Source organism: Pieris brassicae, chromosome 8 (assembly GCF_905147105.1).
Source record: "Pieris brassicae chromosome 8, ilPieBrab1.1, whole genome shotgun sequence".
NCBI classification, from domain to species: Eukaryota; Metazoa; Arthropoda; class Insecta; order Lepidoptera; family Pieridae; genus Pieris; species Pieris brassicae.
Genome location: NC_059672.1, coordinates 4,188,950 through 4,204,524, shown reverse-complemented (window position 1 = coordinate 4,204,524; position 15,575 = coordinate 4,188,950). Strand labels below are relative to the sequence as shown.

At 31.8% G+C, this 15,575-nt stretch overlaps 3 protein-coding genes across 7 annotated transcripts in view; 2 read left to right on the top strand and 1 right to left on the bottom strand.

Moving 5' to 3' along the window:
- The first annotated feature begins 74 nt into the window (after positions 1-74).
- LOC123713306 lies at positions 75-1,812 on the top strand. The gene is made up of 4 exons (XM_045666909.1): positions 75-320; positions 732-900; positions 1,267-1,464; positions 1,608-1,812. The coding sequence occupies exons 1-4, from the start codon at positions 142-144 to the stop codon at positions 1,788-1,790; spliced, it is 729 nt and encodes a 242-aa protein (XP_045522865.1). The 5' UTR covers positions 75-141; the 3' UTR covers positions 1,791-1,812.
- Positions 1,813-2,351: 539 nt separating this feature from the next.
- LOC123713169 (FAS-associated factor 2) lies at positions 2,352-10,320 on the top strand. Its single transcript, XM_045666713.1, has 7 exons — positions 2,352-2,739; positions 2,908-3,157; positions 3,356-3,539; positions 4,499-4,768; positions 5,167-5,341; positions 6,508-6,645; positions 7,089-10,320. Exons 1-7 carry the CDS (start codon positions 2,605-2,607, stop codon positions 7,245-7,247), a joined length of 1,311 nt encoding a protein of 436 aa, XP_045522669.1. The 5' UTR covers positions 2,352-2,604; the 3' UTR covers positions 7,248-10,320.
- A 1,918-nt stretch (positions 10,321-12,238) lies between these two features.
- Positions 12,239-15,575, bottom strand: part of LOC123713825 (cytochrome b5 reductase 4) — a 47,490-nt gene continuing 44,153 nt past the window's right edge. For all 5 annotated transcript variants that reach the window (XM_045667703.1, XM_045667701.1, XM_045667700.1 and 2 more), the window contains 3 exons: positions 15,148-15,248; positions 13,219-13,308; positions 12,239-12,951 (listed from right to left, as the gene is read on the bottom strand). In XM_045667703.1, the coding sequence (XP_045523659.1) occupies positions 12,738-12,951; positions 13,219-13,308; positions 15,148-15,248 (405 nt within the window). In that variant the 3' untranslated portion in view covers positions 12,239-12,737. The remainder of the gene's footprint in view (positions 12,952-13,218; positions 13,309-15,147; positions 15,249-15,575) is intronic.

Below are 15,575 nucleotides of genomic sequence, written 5' to 3'. Positions count from 1 at the left end.
CATAGAGTGTACATTGTCGTTTGTTGCGTTACGGCAGATGCTTGTAAATGTATGAAAAAACCTTGTCATTTTGAGTTGACTTTTTTCTTTTTTTATTATAAATTATTTATTGAAATATTTATAAATTTGTTCAATTTTTAAATGGCTTTCGATGCATTTGATCCTTTACAAAATGTAACAGTTAATTTCACAGAAGATCAATTATCAGAAATAAAAGAATGGTTTGAGACAACTGCAAAACCAAGACTAATAATAAACGAAGGAAATCCAATAAATGTTGTAACAATAGAAGAATTTAGAGACTTTTTAGGAAAAAAAAAGTAGGTACCTAATGCCTTCTGGTAATTCATAATAGGATTATACCGCAACATCGCTAATGTAAACCTTATATATATATTAAGAGTAAAATTGCTATATCTGTACTGTCTTCTAATAAGTCTTAATTTATAAATTTATGTTATTACTTTATAGGGCTAACAGTAACTTTAAAGAGATAAAAAAATTAAGCAAAAACTAAAATGGTAAAATAACACGAACGCAACTGATTATATTTTATTTAATACTTTATGATTCTTCTAAACTGCTGATTAAATATAATCATGCACATTATAAAATAGCCTGGTGTCCACGTGCCAATATAGTCTAGACTTGTTTTAATATATATACGATGCTAAAAGTAACTTCAAGATGTATGAAGGAACAAAATATTTTACACATAGTGTTACTCATAGATTTCATCGAAGAAGTTTTCACTACCCTTCTTATGGAGAAATAATGGAGGAAGCCGAAAACTTAAAAGCCGGAATAACGAGAATGTTGATGTATGATCAAGTAGTGTATATGTTAAATAAATGGACGATGTTGCCTGACCTTAAGCATGAATTACAACTGGCTTTCAAGGTTTTTATCCTTAAGTTAAGTTTTAGTAAATAATTTACTTAAATTTGAACAAAATGCCTACTTCCATCTCTTTCTATCAAAAAATGTAACATAAATATTGCAATTAATTTTATGACATCGAAGGAGGTATGAAAAAAATTATAAAATGGTAGCGCGTTTTGTAGTAATATCTCTACTCAATCCAAGACAAATACATGTTAGTCGTTATTACATTAGTTTATAATAATAGAAACTAAATGCGCACTCGTGTAACGCATGGTTTCCTGGAATGGACGTGAATAAAAACTCTAAATGCTTCAAACGTTTCTTTAATTTTTGAATTGCAAAAATGCGTTTATATTTACTTTTAAATAATCCGTTTTATAGGTATTTGATACAGAAAATAGAAATTTTCTGGATATTGAAGAATTAAAGATGATTATTACTGGATATGGTAATGTGTTTAATGAATCTGAAACTATAGAGATGCTGCGAGACGCAAATGTATCTGGAAATGGGAATGTTTTTTATAACAATTTTGTTGATAGTCTTTTCAGTTTAGCACCAGAGCTTAAAGAAATTAAGGTACACTTTGAATAATAGACTAATCACGTTATATAGTTTAGATTATTATTATATACAATAACATAGCAAGAGATATTATTATATATCGTATATATTGAAAAATACCTGGTTAACATTTTAAAGTATAATTTTGAAACTTTTAGGCAGAATATTTATATGAAGACCCCGAAGAAGATCCAAGTGTTCCCCCTGAGCCTGTTATTGAAAAAATAGTACCAACCCCAACGCAAAACATAACTGAGGGGGCACAATCTACTCCTGGAGAAGCAGCCCAACCCGCTCCACAGAATCCTTTAACCGATAAAAAGAAAGAAAAAAAGAAATGATAATGTCTTAAATTAAATAATGTTGAGAACAATTTCAAATATTATTTTCTTCAAGGGTAGTATTTAAACGCAAATCAAAAAAACATACTTTTGTATGCAATAATAATCCGAATTCCCATAAAAATTACTGGTGGCACAGCAAAGTATTCAACTTAAAATATTACTAAATAAACTACAATTTATGATCGCGGCGTATGGCCATTTATCTTAATACAAAGCTTTTTTACCAATACTAATGCACATTATACCTATTAACTCTTTTTTTTATATTCGTTCTATTTGTGAATTACTTATAGTCGTTTTTCTTAATAAAACAGCATTGTATGGGTTATAATCATCTTATTATTTATTAAGTATGACATAATGAAATCAGCAAAAAATATACAATTAGATACAAATAAATAATAAATCAATAAAGATTTTGTATAAATCTTACATAACATAATTATTTACTTAGACTGTAGAGACTGAGACGATGAAACTGCACTCTGTTTTCGATTACTTTAAATTGACAACTACCTGTAACATCAAACTAATATTGTCATTGTTGGAGAATGTAGAATGACATGTACAATTGTACAATTTTATATTACTAAAAATAATGGTGTCGGTCTGTTGGAGATAAAAAGAATACTATAAGTTTTAGAAATATTATTAATACCTTCACATTAACTATAATTAGTACATAGCAAACATAACAAAATTACTAATATATTACTAGATATTACTTCTTCACTTCTAATTCTAAGCTTTCGCGATACGTATGTAGGTTTTGTGTTTTTATTCTATATTCGTTGTTTATTTTTACACAAAAATGAATCTAGAAGATAATGCTATGGGTTTAACCACTGAACAAACTGACAAAATACTGCAGTTTCAAGATTTAACAGGTATTGAAGATATGTCAATATGTAGAGATGTATTGCAAAGACATCAGTGGGACTTAGAGGTAAGATTTGCTTTATCCACATATTGAGGTCAAAATGTCTATGAAAAATTTCCAACAACTATAAAGTACTATGTTTGTTATTATACAGAAAGTCTATAAATTACCCAATTATCTCACTCTTATCTTACTTATTGTAAAAATACAGTCCCTTTACAAATCTTGTTACAGGTAGCCATACAAGAGCAGCTAAATATAAGAGAAGGCAGACCTTCTGTGTTTGCAACTGAGGCCCGGGCTCCACCAGTAGTCCATGATCATATAGCACAACAAGTGTTTACTGATGACTCACCAGAAGGTCCTGGTGGGGTTACAGGCCTCTTCCGCTATGTAGTCAATCTAGTTGTATCTGTGTGTTATAGTACAATATCCTCTGTATTGAACTTATTGTTAAGTTTCATAAGGAATGATGATAGAAGATGTAAGTACCTAATTGAATTATTTAATTTCAACAAATGTAAATTGTGTAAGAATGTTATGGTAGACAACTTACTACAAAAAGGATAGATACCCTTTGACTATTGGGTGATACGGATCTTCACTCTCTCTACTTATAATTAAGAGTTTTTTATGCTACACCAGATGACCTATTTATCATTCATAAAATCCTATATTGCAGTGGTAACAGATCCACTTGGTGATGTCATGGGCTTTATCAACAGTTACACCACTAGATACAATTCTCATCCTGTCTTCTACCAAGGCACATATGCTCAGGCTCTTAATGATGCCAAAAATGAACTTAGGTTCCTTATTGTATACCTACATTCAGAGTCAGCAGCAGAGACACAAAACTTTTGCAGGTAATATATCATTAATTAAATATTTATTTTCAACTTAGTACTTGTACTTGTTTTATAAAAAAGAACATATTCTCTTATAAATATTCTTGAGACAATTAAAATATGTCGGACAATATTTTTTTATTGTCTGGGATTTTAGTTAGAATCTAAACCTTTGGTTATTTTCAGATTGTAATAGTATCCTTTGTAACTTTGCATAAATTATAAAGAATTAAGTTAAGTATTTTAGAAGACAACCTTCAGTAACTCTTATATTTGTTGTACTTGAACTTTTTTATTAAATTTAAACACATTAATCACTATATTGACATTTAATATAAACCTATTCTTTTATTAAATATTGACTTGTCAATGTCGCAGCCAACTAGCTTAATTAGCTGTTCAATGAACAGCCTGGCCGTTTAACTATCGGCCTGAAATATGTTCAGCCACTTGATCAAACAGCTAGGCAAATGACTTGGATCAATGACGTTTCATTACTTGCCTAGCCTCTTGACTGTTAATTTAAATTTAATTCCACTTTCTGTTATTCTCGAACTCGAAACGAAACTCTTTAAACTGTCAATATGGCGTCATCAAAAAACAACTGTGATGGTGTTGTCTAAAGTTTCATGAAAAACAACAAGTACAATGAAAGAGTGTAGTGACAATTATAATGTGAATTTTACTTAAGCAATTTAATTTTTAAAGATTATGTCTTATGTCATATGCTTCATCTTTTTTAATTCTGCCAAATGACTGTATCATATGAATGGCCTAAGCATTAGCCAGCCAGTTTATTGAATGTTGTAACAAACGCTACGGCCGAATATTTTTCAGGCCGTTAGTTAAACGACGCCGTTTATTTAAAAGGCTAGGCTAATCAAACGGCTAATTAAGCTAGTTGGATGCGACATCACATATTCTAAACTCAATTTATCTTATGTGTTTTTAGCTACATTTTTTTTTTTATATTTCAGGAATACACTGTCAGATCATGACGTGATCAGCTTTATAAACACACATGCCCTCTTTTGGGGCTGTTCTGTGGACACATCTGAGGGATGGAGAGTTGCTCAATCTGTGGGTGGGCGACGTTACCCATTGTTATGTCTAGTTTGTGTTCGCGATCACAGGATGACAGTTGTCGCTAGAAGCGAAGGCTCCTGTTCACCACAGCAACTTATTAATAGATTACAGAGAATTGTATCTGAGAATGAACCTTATTTAAACGCGGCAAGGGCTGATAGGTAACTGTTTTTGCTTTTGTATCCTATGCTATATGTTGGTGCAATAATATCTTAAAGTACTTATTTCACAACATAGTTAAGAGTGTTCAGAAAGAGAATTGTTGTGTCAATTATCCAAACTAATAACAATCTTATTCACAAAGTGTCATCATTTATTCATAACATTTATATACTTTTATTTTTCCTATTATGTGTCAAAATGATTACTGTCAAGCTATTATGGAACGGTGTAGTCAATACATAACAAAAGAGGTATCTTAGCACTGCTGCAAGCTCGAATCCCTTGATGGTTCGTTCTCCACAGATCCTTGTTACATCTATGGTTATAAATCCAACTTCAGTTTTATACCAACAAATATTAAAACTGGCAATAATAAAAGCTATGATTCCTTTGTCAGAGTGGAACGCGAAGTGACAGCACGTTTGCGTGCTTCCCAAGACGAAGCATATGCGGAGTCTTTGGCCGCTGACCAGGAGAAAGAGAGACGTCGGGCCGCCGAGAGGGAAGCCAGAGCCCAGAGGGAGCAGGACGACTTGAACAAGCGCCAGCAGGAGGAGAGGAGGAAGCAGGAGGTAGGTTTTTCTACTATGAACTTGACTGTCAGATTCAGACAGTACAGTACCGTCGAAATCACTCGATTTTGATTGGTTTGTTTTCTGTTTTTACCAAAAATCGTCAAATTTTGTATTAAGCAGCCTTACGCGGGCTATAGACGGACCGCATGTTGCAGCCTGACTGCTCTAGAGCGGTTGCCGCACGGCGATCTGCAGTTTCTATAATAAATTCATAACCGCAATACACGGACTGCTCGAGCAGTTCCTGAACGGTTGGAGATGTCGTTCTGTGGTCGACTTACGCCGTGCGGCTGACTGCTTAGAGCCGGACCCACCGTACACGGACCGATAAAAACTTTTTAGTGTCTTCTCTTAGCTGGGGATACAAAGTATGGAATATTCCATGCTGTTCTCTTGATAGTATTGGACGCACCCACATACTACGGTGTCTTCTACGCCTACGCTTAAGTACACTGCTGGTACAAGAAGCAGAGTTTCTTCATCGAAATCCATCTTGTAAATGAACTCGCATCAGTGTTATTTTGCGGTCGAACACAATTGCTCCAAGCAGTCGTGTTGCAGTCGTGTGCGACTTATCCATTGGGATCGACAGTCAGGATGAGAGTCCTGCATTGCGGTACATATTTTATACGATTATATCGGTAAAAATCATCCCTGAGGTCGTAGGTTCGATCCCCGGCTGTGCACCAATGGATTTTCTTTTCTTTTTATGTGCTCATTTAACATTAGCTCGAACGGTGAAGGACAAACATCGTAAGGAAACCGGCTTGACTTAGAACCAAAAAAAAAAAATCGACGGTGTGAAATCGACGGTGTGTGCCAGGCACAGAAGGCTGATCACCTACTTACCTTTTCAATTCACAAACGATCATAAAACAGATACAGAAATCTGAGTCCCAGACCTAAAAAAGGTTGTAGCGCCATTGATTTATTTTTATATCGGTAAAATACATAATTAACTGTTGAGTTCGCTTCAAGTCTTTAAATAAAAAATCATTATTATCATTATGTAAGCAATTTTAATGTTACTGATGTGTTTTTGCAATTAAAGCATAATACTTTTAATTGATATTTAATACTTTTATTTTATGAGTGAAATTTAAACGAAGCCTAAGAATCTCGCTTAAAACCGAAAGATATGAAATTTAATTGGTATGTTTCAGGTGATAGAAGCCCGTGAAACAATGGCTGCTCAACTTCCCGAAGAGCCCAAAGCAGGTCCTGAAGCTATAGCCCTGCTCATAAGACTGCCCACAGGCGAGAGGCTAACTCGACGATTTCTATTCGCTCACACCACTCAGGTATGTTTATTTTGACACTGTATTTATTTCATAATATATAAATTTATTGATTAAAACTGAATAAATTACGAGCTGACTAGTTGTTAATACAATACAAATGATTTCATCAGTAAACATATTTTTTGTGAAATAAATAAAAAGTGGATTCAAACCGTAAGTTATTTAAACTTAGAATATTAAGCGCTTTTAGTGCAATTACAGCCATGCATTATGATTCGTCTTTCTTGTCTTCCGTTTAATCACATACAAGCAAAACACGCCATAGTCTCTGATATTTTCCAAATGTCAATAAGCTACTTAATAGATCTCACCTATCAATAATTTTGTTTTATATAAATATTCCATTTATTTCTAAAAGCTTCAGGTGCTGTATTAAAAAAAAAACCTTATTTCATTATTGTAATCTCCCGATTTTTAATGTTTCAATGAATAAACACTTTCAGGATCTATACGACTTCGTGTTCAGTCATCCACAATCGCCCGAAGAATTTGAAATAACAACTAATTTTCCAAAGCGCGCCATTTCTCGCGGTCCTTCAAAACTTATTGACGTGGGCTTGAAAGATCGTGACGTTCTATTTGTTAACGATGTCAATGCATAAACTACAGATTTGTCTATGCTCCCATAGATATTTTAACTGTAAATAAATTCTTTTTCCTGCCTGTGTTATCATTTTTAAAAGTTTTACATATTTTAATTTCGAATCAATCTAAAACAATTTGATTGGCGTATAAATTATTCGTAGTTGTCTAAACAAAATAGAGAGGTCAAAGAATTTATTTACTTTGGTTTCGCGTATATTGATTTATCAAAATGTTATTTTTTATTAAGTTAATAAAGTTACATTGTTTGAAATAAAACACTTTTAATTTTTAATTTTGCACTTACATTGAAATGAGACTTGTATGCATAATATATGTAAATATGAATAACAAAGATATTAAAACTAGGATTTTAGTTTTTATCGCATAATACTTTGGGGCTAATTCTGAATAGCGAGAGACTTCAGAAAATAAAGACTTCTTTATTTATTAAGTTTTTAATCTATTGCTTTTCAAGTTAAGAACCTGTGTAAAAACCCCGCAAGTCTTGGGACAATTGTCAAAAACTAGATGAAGAAAAATGTTTACAGTGTATAAAACAAATTCTCTATTAATTTCGATTTCCACAATGGGGTTGAAACTTAACTATTCATTCAAAAATATTCATACTCTATTTGATATTTTATATAGATATTTATTTACAGGAATTAAATACTTTTCAGAAATAGCTCCATTTATATAAAAAAAAATCAAAATTTCTTTATTCATTCTTTATTTATGAATCAAGATTTTAATTTTTCACTAATTGTATATACATCTGAAAAAGTATAAAAGACATAAATTATGCTTAGTAACCTATTATATATGTGTATGTCAATCTATGTAATCTGAGATATTGTAACATGATATCCTACATAACGCGTTTGTAGAACTAATATATTTTAAGGCTTAAATTGTCTCCTGTGCCTTTATAAATTGAGGGTTCGGAATCCAGGACAGGGATTTTAGGTCTATTTATAAGTACCGTTGTGAATCACTATCGCACTTCACGAAGAAAGTTTTAGTTTTTTTCTTTAAAATGCGAACACTGTTTTCGTCTTTAAAAAACAGAAACAATTACAGCATAATCTGTGTATTACATATTGGCGTTGTCATGAAAAAACAAGATTTAAAATTTGAGTTTCGAAGCCGAACTTGTGTTAAATTTTAATTAATGGTAGATGATCTTATTTGTAAGCATATTTGGATGTGTAGATTGTCAATTAACTTCGTTAAAAATCGAGGTTATAACCTCGAAAAAATCGTCGTGTATTTAAATGATTTTCAATCAGTTCCTTATTCGTATTATTACTTTGCATTTGTAAGTCTGGAATTGTAAAATAGGGCGAAATTGGTACGTCAAAATATAATTCAATGTAAAATACATTAAATTTGAATATTGTACAGTAGTTTGTATATAGTTGTACTCTATTAATGTAGAACTGACCTTTGGATTAATTGTGTCTTGTAAATTGCGAGAAAGAAAAGTAAGCATTATTGGGCTAAATCATTACCCAATTTAGTAAAGGCAAGCTACGGCTTAAAATTATATTTTGTTTTCCCGGAAACGAACAAAGAACCCTGAAGAGAAGTGCTACTGCTCTAATTTGTTGGGTTGTCGTGGAAAGTTATTGAATAAATTTCCGTCATTAGGCAATGTGTCATTTGTTTTTAAAAGAACGGTTTTATTTAGTTTAGGCTAGAATATTGGATAAATGGTATTTTAATAGGTTTGTTGAGACAAATTTTGTCGCAAAATATTTCCATGATTATATTTGTTTGTTATGTTAAGAACTTGAGGTCGCGTAGCTCGGCAGATTCACGGAAATTGCAGTGGCGAAGTCAGACCAGTAAGGTTAATCTTTAATACAGATACCGGCAAACATGTTGAACAAATGTCCTTGCCTGTGTACGATGCGCAAGCTTTCCCCTTTAATGCTCAAGAAGTTTGCCGGTATCTGTACCTGTGTTGATGGCACTCTTTAAAAAAGTGTGTCGCCTTATCGATAACGCTGATGTCGCAAAAATTAAATTTAGTATTTGAAATATGTGGCCTCAGGAAAAACTACTAACCGTACTCAGAGTCCTTGATAAAATTATCTCTTATGAGAACGGTGCAACTAAACTAAAAATATATTTTTATTAACTATATTAAGGTATCTTTTAGCTGCTCTTGGATCTTTAGTGAACATAATAACGCGCCAATACAGGGCCCGGATAGACTGTGGCGTGAAGCCGTTCAAAATTATAAGCTTGACAACTAAGAAAAATCATACTAGATTATCTCTTAGTTGACTCTGAGTTCGGTTAATAGTGTATATTAAACATGTAAAAGATTTCGTTGCTTTAGCACATTGTAGTGAGTCAAATCAGTTTGTTTTTATAGACAATATAACCTCGATCCATCAATGTTCACATGTATAAAAAAAATAATGTGTATTACAAATTAAAAATCAACAATAAAGTATTTAACAACCTTATTCTATAGAAAACGACTGATTTGTTGCGACTAGAGTATGCACATGTTTTTTTAGGTGTAAATTCTGTTTACAATTTATTATATATTTATTAATATATTCACATGTCGCTTTTTTATAGAACAAATATTTTATTACCTCGTATTACGTATGTCAAAACAATTTTAAAATATGCCAAAACAATACTGCAAGATTATATTTATAAAAAGTAAAATTACCTGTCTGAAAAACTGCCTGTACCCTAAACGTCAGTTTCTATTATTTATTGTTACATTTTTATCTGTGGTAACTAAAATTTTATTAATTTGGTGCCACCCCAGTTTCTCGCGTTTGTATTAAGATAAGTATTTTAAAAATGTATAACTAGATGTTACAAAATTCGTCATTGTATTATGCATTCAATGTAATTATTCTTAGAAAAGTGATTTAACTATTATACTCGTATATGATATATTAAATTGTAGAACAGAATTAGCACGTTGCTTTTGCATTTCCTTGCTTTATAGTTTTAAAAGAATCAGGATTCTTGTGTGGTATACGGTAGTAGGTACCAGTGGTGCTGAGGACTACAAGCATTTAATTGTAAAACTTTTGTTGTAATAAAACGTTCCTTTGATATAGTGTTTTATTTTGAGCCTTTAATTTGTCGTGTGTCAATATTTGTTAACTAGATAATATTACCAAAAGAAACAACAAATATATGTTTCCCAATAGGTCCACCTCATTTTAATTGTACAAATTACGTTAACGTGGTTTGCAATGAAGATACACTCCCATCACGCTATTATAAATTAGGAATTTTTTATATTTAAAAAAAAACACGATCTTATTACATCTCACAAACTCCGGTAAAATACCTGTGTAGAGAGTTTAATCTTTTTGATAGTATGGTTTGAAATGGGGATGAATTAGGTATAGAAAAAAACGTTTAATAAATTTATTTATTTAAAAACCCAACCTATACTTAAAAGTACAATGTATACTTAACGCAAATGTTACATGGAATGTAGGCACTTTTACAATATTTTACATCAAAATCATAATACGTGCTAATATAAGCAAATATTAAGTACTAAATTTACAATAAACTTAGGTTAACTATGCAAAATATACGGGCCGTTCCAATATTTGTGCCTTTCCCTATAAATTCGAATTACTTTTGAGTTCTTTTTCTATATTATTCAACTATTTCATTTTATTTTAAAGATTAGAGACCTGTTATAGATTCCGGCATGTACCCTAGCAATAGTTTTGAACCATCCGTACAACAATAAAATCATTCCAATAAGCGCCATCTAGTTTGTTTTGTATTATGTTTAATGTTGCAATTTAATAACAAATCTAAATAATAATATAAAAAGGTAACGAATCCGAAAATAAATTAACTAAGTCAAATTTGTACTGTTGTATATGGTAAAAATACTTATTACTTTACCATTTGGTTGCTTTTTCATAAATACGCATTTTTTATAATCTTTAAAGACTTTAATTGATAAGACTTATTATCACTATAAATATCTCATATATTTTGAGGACAAAATTGGATGGAAAATTATTAGCGCTAAAACCTAATCTATTTAGCCTAGATACGATTATTTTAAGATATATATATATCTTAAAATAAGAGATGTATATATATTATTAATAATAATAATATATATACATCTCTTATATATATATTTCCTTGTTATTAAATATGAGACAAAATACTGAAAATTTTGTATGCATGAACGTACTCCACAGATGTCATATTTTACAATACTTCTGTCACTTTGTAAATAACTGATATTGACAAAAGGTAACTTTAATCTTTTTAAGAGTAGTCAATCTATTTTTTCTAATTGTAATTGTAAAAAAGCTGTTGTAATTTGTATGAAAAAACGACTATTTTTAAAATAATGGTGTATGTTCTTAAATAATGTGTAATCTTACCTATAAGTCACCGTAAAATTGTAAATACCGTTAGGTTATAATCTCTCTTGCGAGGTTGTGAACTTTCGAAAGATTGTGAACCTCAACTGTACTGCTTACAATTGAACGTATTATTATTCGGGAGATTGTAATCTATCGAAGTCAAACCGTTAAATTGTGAAACGGAACGCACCTGGCGCGCTGATTGTTTGAACGGCATAAGCCCCGCGTCACCATATTGGTTTGTTCGACGTTCTACAATAAATCTGACCAATTAGGAACAGCCTTCAGCCTTCGGACGGGAGTTTGACCACTTTAAGATTGTAATTTGACAGTTTCACTTCGATAGATTACAATCTACCGAATAATAATACGTTAAATTGTAAGGAGTACTTTAAGGTTCACAATCTCGCGAGATAGATTATAACCTATCGATAATTACGGTGACATATATAAGGGATAATAAATCGGTATACATGTAAGTTAACTCTAGCTCGGCGGAATCGACTAATTTCAATCTGATTTTAGAATAATGTCGACACTGTTGTTTGAACAATATAATTAATTCACTAGGCCTATTCTTTACCTTATATTACTCAATATGAAAATTAAAACAACATTAATAAAAAATCCATCTATTTTTGTTTAATATACATATTTACATAAATATCGTATCCATTTTCGACTAGCTTTAAGTTTTATCTCACTCAAAGGATTCTTATTGGTTTTATGCACGGAAAAGATAAAGGTAGATGTAGTAACCGACTTAGGTACATTGTGTGATCAAAGAATCATACTTGATAGGTTTTCTATATGTGCGAAGTTAAATGGTAACACAACTAATCTTAGTATGGAATTCTAACAAAGGCCCCTCCAAATCTATCTATTCCGTGATTTTACACATAACTTATTGTACTATAATCATAAATTTTGTCTTTTTATTAGAAGATCATAGAAAAAATTTCTTTTACATTTTGCATTTAGAAAGTGCGATAAGTCAAAATATATCTAATTTTTCAACTAATTATTTAGATCAAGTATTAACTAACTGTCAAACGAAAATTATAACACATTTGAAATTGACGTGGAATTTAATTCCCGCCAAAAGATTTGCATAGATCACTAACCAATAAATGCGTGAATAGAATTGTCTTTGACACCAATTTTCTTTAACAAATCTACGCTGGTGTGCGTGAACTCCGTAGGTCCACAGAGACAAGCGAAATGAGTGTTTGAATCTTTAGGAATCATTTTATTTAGTATATCAAAGCTGATTCTGCCTTTCAGGCCATTCCACGTTGAACTCGCGTTTGACAGGACGTGTAGTACTTGTAATCTGTAAATAAAAAAAAAATTCAATACTTTATTTGGCTATAGACAATTTTTAGGGTAAACGAGGCTATCATCAATTGAGTGGTCAAGTGATGTCATCACCATAGAGTTTTTGACATATTGAGTCACGCTTGGCAAATAATACGTAGTGTATTATATACGGTTCTTTTCTGTGTTTGTTAAATGAATATTTTTCTTTATATGTAAGACTTCTGTCTCCAGGCACAAACAACTTTTGTTTTACCGCAATTTTATACGAATAAATATTTACCGATCATCTTGTTGAACATATTCTTCTAATTTCGTCTTGAAAAGTATGTCCTCTTCTGTCTTGTTGAAGAATATTAAATGTACTCGTTCGCTGAAAAGAGAGACGTTTAATAAAATTTAATTTCACGCTTCAAAGATTAGAAGGGACCTAATTGCCAAAGACACGGACTTTATTGCGTACTTAAGGGTATCTTTTTTAATGGAAACAATATAAAACTTTTGTAACTACATAATTTAGGCTTAAAGAATTTAGAATAAAGTTATCTAGAGTGATTCAACAGCGTTAAGTATTTTTAAAAGGTTGGCAACGCACTCGCGAGTAATCTGGCATAGAATGTCCATGAGTGGCGGTTTCACTTAACATCAGACGAGCCTCCTGCCCGTTACCATACTATACCATAATTCTTATGGTCCGTAGTATTTTAATATTAAGAGCAGGGTCTGTAATTTCCAACAGCGATACCAACAGTTATCCCGATCCCAATAGTATGTTTTTGCCGAGATTATAAGGTTCGACATCAGCGCTATTGAGAGCTAAACCGAACTTACATATAAAACTTAAGAATCGGTATCTGGGCGCTGGGGTGACTTAACCAGCTCACGAGGATGTTTATTCAGGCTCACAATTTTTTTCTTTATGCACAGTAGGTATTTCTGTTTCCATACTAAGGTAGCCTGGAAGAAATCACTTGATGGCGAGAAGGCCATTGCCCTATAACTTATGTAGCCAGTTTTGTAATTATGTTTGTAAGAGTAAATATAATAATAAAATCGGTGCCTTGGACGTGAATCTGTCATATGTGGATTAAAGAGATTTTTATTTTACACTTCTAAATACACTAACGCCTCTTTAACCGAATTTAAAATCAGTATGCAACCGAATGATATTTGTGCATGCTAGATTTCGTCAGTGTTCACAAGTCCCAAGTTTTCGTGTAACCAAAAGTCGTATCGTGCTTATTAAGTATATTCCAATTAAGAATCAGTCAAAGTCCAAAACTCGTTCAAAGTCCAAATCATTTATTCATATAGGTAACACAATGTACACTTATGAACGTCAATAAAAAAGAAATATACATTAAATGCTTGTAATTTTCCATTTACTGCCAGTTCTCAAATCAAGGCCGTAGAACGGACGAGAAGAACTGGCAATGAACTCTCCGCCACTCTTTTTAATCGCCATGTTTTTTTTACACTGTGTTTGTAAGGAGCTGCAACCATTATACCATGTTCCACGTGACTTATTAAGTAATTAATAATAATAAAATTAATTAAAAGATTAAGATTTGTCCTCTAACAGCAGAAGGCATGGTAAAATAAGAGCACGCACTTACATTCTCGTCCTCAAGTTTCGAATTTCTAGACGAAACATGTATCTACCTTGGATTTCGTGTATAAAGGGAGCATGAAGGGGAGAATGAAGGGAGCGTTCAAAATTCGTCGTTTTAGCCGCATGCCGTACAGCAAACGTTAAGAGATCAGACACATTGCTACACACTACTTAGTAACTTGTATGTGAGTCATAAATTTAACACCGAAACGCTTTACGTTAACAATAACAATGATTGTAAACAAAAGATAAGAAAGATTTTTCTTTTTGGCGGCCGACTTGGGTCGCAATATTTGCTGATTTAAAGGAATTTGTTACACGATTTATTAACAGACGCTATGCCCGCTCTCGGCGTTACATCCAAAGAAAAATCATAAATCTTTTGACGGGACTAAATAAATGAAATCCTCTGTATAAATATGTATTGTACGCATCTTAATTTTTAGTTCCTAGTTTTGTCACGAGATGTATTTCTACTATTTTTTTTATCAAATGTTGTACTTGTGTAATCTCACCAAACATTCTTTTTTTACATACATGTGAATTAACATATATATGAAACTTTAGATAGATATTACTTTTATTCTAAATGTAACTTACCATTTTGGATTCGACCTTGATAACGCGAAGCGTATTAAAGATAACATTGGAGTTACGCCGGTCCCCGCCGCTATGAGGTATAATATTTTCACAGGCTTTAACTGAAAGTACGGAAATCAATATTAATTTCATGCCAAAATTTACTATGAAAATATCGTGTTTTGTTTTCTCTAAGTATGGGTATTTTAATTAATATTAAGTTTAGAAACATTATTTTCAATTATTTCATATAAAAAGTTTCACACTCTGGAGGTGTCATAGGAAACTTTTCCGTCAGTGTCAGCAAGTGATAAAATATTTAATTACGTAAAATACGTTTACTAAAAGCAGTGTTAGGTTGAATGACTTGACTCAGTGGTCGTGGGTTTGAATCTGTCCAATTGTTTAAGTTTATATTTGTGTAGATAGACGTGAAGATTCAAGATTCA

Bases quoted from the DNA above. Each gene is read 5' to 3' on its own strand.
- LOC123713306 (XM_045666909.1), top strand. From the start codon at position 142: ATGGCTTTCGATGCATTTGATCCTTTACAAAATGTAACAGTTAATTTC. The intron at 901-1,266 runs GTTTTTATCCTT...TCCGTTTTATAG, and splicing joins AATTACAACTGGCTTTCAAG to GTATTTGATACAGAAAATAG. The intron at 1,465-1,607 runs GTACACTTTGAA...TGAAACTTTTAG, and splicing joins CAGAGCTTAAAGAAATTAAG to GCAGAATATTTATATGAAGA.
- LOC123713169 (XM_045666713.1), top strand. From the start codon at position 2,605: ATGAATCTAGAAGATAATGCTATGGGTTTAACCACTGAACAAACTGAC. The intron at 3,158-3,355 runs GTAAGTACCTAA...CCTATATTGCAG, and splicing joins AAGGAATGATGATAGAAGAT to TGGTAACAGATCCACTTGGT. The intron at 3,540-4,498 runs GTAATATATCAT...TTTATATTTCAG, and splicing joins GAGACACAAAACTTTTGCAG to GAATACACTGTCAGATCATG.